Raw genomic sequence first — 6,000 nt, 5'->3', positions numbered from 1 at the left:
TCAATCACTTTAAATTATTGGGATTGTCTGGAGAACACATTCCAGTCTGGGTCACACAATTTTCTGCACTGTTTGACAACGTGCATAAATAAATATGTCAGTCTTACCCAGCATGCAACAGGAAGGAACGTTGGCTAGCTAGTACATCTCTCTGAGAGACAGTGAGAGAAAGAAAATATAAAAAAATGAAAAAGCAGCACTGAAAGAGAGATAGAGAGGGTATAAGACAAAGATAGAAAAAATAAGATGAAAGAGAGAGAGAGAGCAAAGAGAGAGAAAGAGAGTGCTGCTGTGCTGGTCACTGCAGAACAGTAAGCGAGAGCCATGTGAGCACAATAGAAAGGGGGAGAGTGGAACCCCCATCTCCCTCCTCTCCCGCCGTCCCCCTTTTTTCCCCCTGACTCACTCCATCCTCCCACCCCTTCCAGAGCTAAGACATTTACTGGAGTATGATTCCCACTGAATCAGAGTATGAGGTTTCCAAAATGGAAGAATTAGTATGCCTCTCTGACTGTCTGTCCCCTCTTTTTTTTATTTCATTATTTTCTTTTTTAGCATGTCTGAATTAGAACGAGCTCCATCTTTATTCAACGCAGATGTGCACAGATGGAACAGACGTGAGGAGAATCATAAAGAAGAATCGAGAGAGAGAGAGAGAGAGAGAGAGAGAGAGAGGGAGAGGGCGAGAGAGAGCGAGAGAGAGAGAGAGAGCGTGTGAGAGTGTGTTTCGTATCCTACCACTTAAAATGAAGTATGGTGTTATGCTGAACTAATCTTCTTTCTTTAGAATATGTTAACTTTGGATCATAATAAACATCAGTCACTCAAGAATGACTCAGCTCCCAAATAAATAAGTCAGGTTGGAGGCCAGAACTGTTCATGTAAGGCCAACAGCCTTACAACCTGGCAGGTCTATAGAGTTTGGCTACATTTTTATCAGAGCTAATGCCTACTGAAGTGAATTATGGTGCATGAAGCCCTGAGAAATAGTGGGAGAGGTGATGGTAGAAGGCTGTTTGAGAGCATGGCGTGCGTATGTGAATATGTGTGTGTGTGTGTGTGTGTGTGTGTGTGTGTGTGTGTGTTTGGGGAGTAGGAGGATCCATAGTGGGAGGTGAATCTGCACATTTGGCCCAACAAATTTGCAGCACTGTAAACTATAACTCATAGGTCCAGATGACCGACAAGGATCATGATGTAATGGCCAATAAAACAGATACCTAGGTGGAAGGGGAGGAGAGGTGTCTGCCAGGTGGCAGGTGTGGAGAGCGGAGGGGATGAACGGACCAGGTGGGAGGAATAAGGACAGATCTTATGGGAGTTTTACTGCAGTCTGGGACATTCCATCCATGTCAGGACATTACACCAGTGATTTACACCAGTGTTTTATTATTGACTAGGGGTCAACGAGTTCATATGTGTCAACACCCAGAGGTAGGGGAGAGGCCACAAGCAACCAATAGGAACAGACTTAGTAGAGGAGAGGCCACAAGCAGCCAATAGGAACAGAATTACTAGGGGAGCATCTATAACACCCCAGCAACACCAGTCAGGAGGAATCTTACTGTAAAAGCTATACGCATTAGATGATATTTGAGTAAACAAGGTAATCTGTACATTGGAGTAGAGGGAGGGACGATCTCAATCAGAAGAGATACAGTAATGTACTTGAGGAAGACATGAAAAGAAAGGAACAGGTATCTTTTAAGTTCAGAGATCCAAGGAGATCAACCAATCAGTGAATGGTCATGATCAGGTACTTACCAGGGTACAGCTGTTTGGTGGGGGCACTGAGCTGGGCTTCTTTGGATACTCTGTAGGCTACATCGGCTCCTTTTGTTGACTTCCTATGCGCACAGAAACCTGTCGTTTTCGTAACGCCTTCAGGTAAACTGGGAAAATCTAAAATCTTCAAGAGGTCCGCTGGCTCCACTACAGAGGGAAAGAGACGAGAGAAATATTTTAGGTTCGACTCATATCAAACACACTCATTTCAAATTCAGACTCACACATCTCTCACAATCATCCACATACAGAAGCACCATAGCACAAAGCCATACCATCCACAGTGCTGAAAGACCCCCACAACAGGAGAGACAGTCAGTATCCATTTCAAGTAACCCAATTACTCAGGCTGTAGACAGAAGAAACAGATCCTCCTTTCACTAGCCCAGGAGTGTCAAACTCATTATGTCTGCTGGTTTTAGTTTTTTCCTTTCAATTAAGACCTAGACAACCAGGTGAGGGAAGTTCCTTAATAATTAGTGACCTTAATTCATCAATCAAGTACAAGGGAGGAGCGAAAACCCACAGACACTTGGCCCTCCGTGGACTGAGTTTGACACATAGCTGGGACCTGCTTCCAGTGCAGTAGGTGCACTCCAGACCCCTTCTATTTATCCATTCCCCTATTCTCTCCATCCTTTTCACTGACGAGACAGGGGTACAGTTATAGAACCAATCTAAACTGTGCGAGTGTGCCCTACACTCTAACTACAGATCTAGGATCAGATTACTGTGCCCACTTTCAAAATCTTAATCCATTAGGGGGTTATGAGGAAGTTGGATGCTATGATGAACTACTGCCATGACCGAAGTCCATCCCTCCATCCCTTCATTTCTCCACTAAAGCTGCCTTCCTCTTCCTTCCCACAAACGTACAATTAGCACACTCTCAGGCTGGGCCTTTGGGGTTTTCTCCAGAGCACCGCAGGGGCAGGCGCAGGAGCAGCACGGTCGGGTCAGAACAGGGTGTGACGTTGTGGTTTGACCCCTGACCGCACCTCTGACTGCACGCCTGCTGGCTAAAACAACCCCAACGACCTAACGAGCCGCGAACAAACAGATGTGTCTGCAGCCAGATGCTACAATGCTACGATGATCTCTGCCTCAAGGCTACTGCCCAGAGCATATAGCATAGTCCTAGTACTGCTCAGAGCAGAGCCACACAGTCAGGGGAAGGGATGGACCCATATAGGGCCAACATAGGGACAGGGTCAAAGTGAGGCTTAGAGGGAGGCCAATACAAAAGGGAGGGGGTTTGAATGTAGGAAAGCAGTTTATGGTCTGGTTTAAATAACGAAAACAAAGACAAAAGCACACATTCTGGAACTCTGTTGTTGCATTCTAGTGTTCTGTTGAACCCCTCCAGTTGGACTGAGAAAGGCTCACACACACACACACACACACACACACACACACACACACACACACACACACACACACACACACACACACACACACACACACACAGGTAAAGCAGGAAGGATCAGGTGTCAGGTCAGCCAGGACCACACACATTTATTGAGGCTGTTCAGAGAGGAGCTTTCAAAAGCCCCATCCATCTGGAGAGAAAAGGGTGGAGGGAGGGAGGGAGAGAGGGCATGCACTCTTCCCACTGCCCCTTAACTTCCTCCAGCTGGAGATCATTACAGTCTCTCACGTGCAGCGCAGCTCAATTAAAATAAACCACTCAACCACTAAACAAAATTCTAGATCCAAATCCACTACAGATACACATGACCATGGATCACCATCACCATCCACAGCACTAGGGGGAATTCCTTCCTTCATAACTTCCACTTTACTGCTGTTGATATCAGGCATCACTATCAGCTAGTTAGAGAAAGATTTGAAAATGTGATTTTGATCATCTACATTCCATGCTGTGTAGTGTACAACATCTGATTCTGGACAGGCATCTGACCCATATCAAACAGCTCTCACACACAGCTCGCTTATGTTCCCAGTCCCACACATATACTGTATGTAAACACAACTAACGACACTCGCGCTCTCACTTGGTTAGGTCATATAAACAGAGAGACAGCGAGAGAGGTGGGGAGGGGGGAGTGAACTCTCATATGGGTGTGTGCAGACCATTAAGAGGAAAATACGTGGGATTGGAGTCAGATGAAAGAATGTAAACTATGTGGAGATTCACTCGCCAACTTCCTCTCTCTTTTCCTCTCTTCCCCCTCTCTCTCTCTATTTATCTCTCCCTCTCTCTCTCTCTTTCTCTCCCTCTCTCATTATCCAGTGCCTTCCCTTGCTTCCTCTATGAGCTGGCCCTCTCCTCTCTTCCTGTCTTCAATCGGAAGACTCTTATTATCTAACTACATAATTGTCTTTCCATCCAAATGTGAGCAGCAGCTGAACCCAGGACATTATCCCAATGCTAGGGGGGACATATTTGACAGACACACCAGATGACTTTGACATATCTGGGGGAAGGTCCAGTAATTTCCACCAACGCCCACCCCCTACCTCTCCCTGCCCACCCTCTCTCTAAGCCATTCCAGTATGAGAACTACGTACCCCTGCAACAACAACATACCACGGAATGACAGAACCTCTTGAAGCAGTTGAAGGGCCTAAAGAAAGACTCTGATTTGTCTCTCATCATCAGCTCATAATGGAGTGAGTGATACAATGTACCCAGCAGCTAGATAATGACTTTCACTGGCTAGGCTGACTGATTGACTGAAATGAGATAGCTTGTCCTAAAGATCTCTACTAGGGTCGGACAGTTCCCACTGTCAAAATCAAGTGAAACTAAACTTAAATCAAAACTGCCAAAACTGCCAACAAGGCTCAGACACACAATAGGAAAACATCTTAAAACTAAACTAAAGGAAAACTGTAAAACAAATAGTAATTATTACTGCAGGTATTTATCTTTCTCTATACAGACAATACCTCTGTAATCCTGTCCACATGAGTCCCCAAAGGACATACTGTATCTACAACAATATAATACTCAGTAGATGCATAAACCTGCTGACTCTCCTTTCTCTAGCGCCGTTGGGAATGCTGCCTGGAATTCCCATCCTGCTCCCAGTCACACCCATACCACCACACTGTTTATCCTCAAACTGCCAACAGGTCCTGTATGGTTCAGTTGGTAGAGCATGGCGCTGGCAACGGCAGGATTGTGGGTTTGATTCCCAGGGCCACCCACGCATGACTGTAAGTCGCTTTGGATAAAAGCGTCTGCTAAATGGCATACATTATTAACAGCCCAGGGCCCGTCGGTCTCCTGGGAAACCCAGCCACAAGGCCCATGGGATACTGGAGGCCTATAATGGTGGAGGTAGAGAGGAATGAAACCACACCTCAGCCACCACAGAAGAAGAACATTGACGAACTGTTAAGACCACAAGGCCCCAGCCACCGGCCACTGGGCACTACATCAAGACAGGACTGTCACACACATAGACATGCACACACAGGCGTGTGGACACACACATTCATTCACATAGTTTACACAAGGCTCAGACACACATACTGTACATGCATAAAACATGAAACAAAGAGTAGAAAGTTCTTTAAAACATAGCAAAAGAGGTCAATTTGACCACAAACACACACACACTCCTAGGCTTTCCTCCTTCAATCTAATGTAACCCCCACCTAGCTCAATATATTCAGGGTGTGTCCCTCTCTCTCTCTCCTGATTACAGAGTGGCTGAACACAGTGGCCTCTGTCTATGAAGTCAACCCTCAAGTCTAACTGATGAGAACTAAAATTACAGTCTGAAAACACCCAAACCCACTGAGGTCTCATAGTAACAACAGGCTTAGCTTAGGACCTTGTGGTAGGTATAAGAGAGCCTTGTGGTAGGCTACATCAAATCACTTAGGGCATTGTGGTAGGAGGAACGTGTCAGACTCACTGAGTTACAGTCTGATCGCTATAGGTTAATCTAGCCAATGTTATGCGAGTGTTCTAATGTAATTAGTGGCTGGTGAATGTTGTGTGTCTCAGACTGCTATTCTAGCGACCAGCCATATCCTCCATTCTAGCGACCAGCCATATCCTCTATTCTAGCAACCAGCCATATCTTCTATTCTAGCGACCAGCCATATCTTCTATTCTAGCGACCATCCATATCCTCCATTCTAGCGACCAGCCATATCCTCCATTCTAGCGACCAGCCATATCCTCCATTCTAGCGACCAGCCATATCGTCTATTTTAGCGACCAGCCATATCCTCCAT

The 6,000-nt window shown here is 45.8% G+C and overlaps 1 protein-coding gene across 2 annotated transcripts in view; it reads right to left on the bottom strand.

Annotated features, from left to right (window-relative positions):
* The window catches only part of LOC121582168 (collagen alpha-1(XI) chain), a 115,373-nt gene that overhangs the window by 87,571 nt on the left and 21,802 nt on the right, over nt 1-6,000 (bottom strand). For both annotated transcript variants that reach the window (XM_041897793.2, XM_041897794.2), the window contains exon 2: nt 1,765-1,932. In XM_041897793.2, coding sequence (XP_041753727.1) covers nt 1,765-1,932 — 168 coding nt within the window. The remainder of the gene's footprint in view (nt 1-1,764; nt 1,933-6,000) is intronic.

Source organism: Coregonus clupeaformis, chromosome 15, assembly GCF_020615455.1.
Source record: "Coregonus clupeaformis isolate EN_2021a chromosome 15, ASM2061545v1, whole genome shotgun sequence".
NCBI lineage: Eukaryota > Metazoa > Chordata > Actinopteri > Salmoniformes > Salmonidae > Coregonus > Coregonus clupeaformis.
Note: the sequence above shows the minus strand (reverse complement) of the source record. Positions and strands in the feature narration are given on the sequence as shown.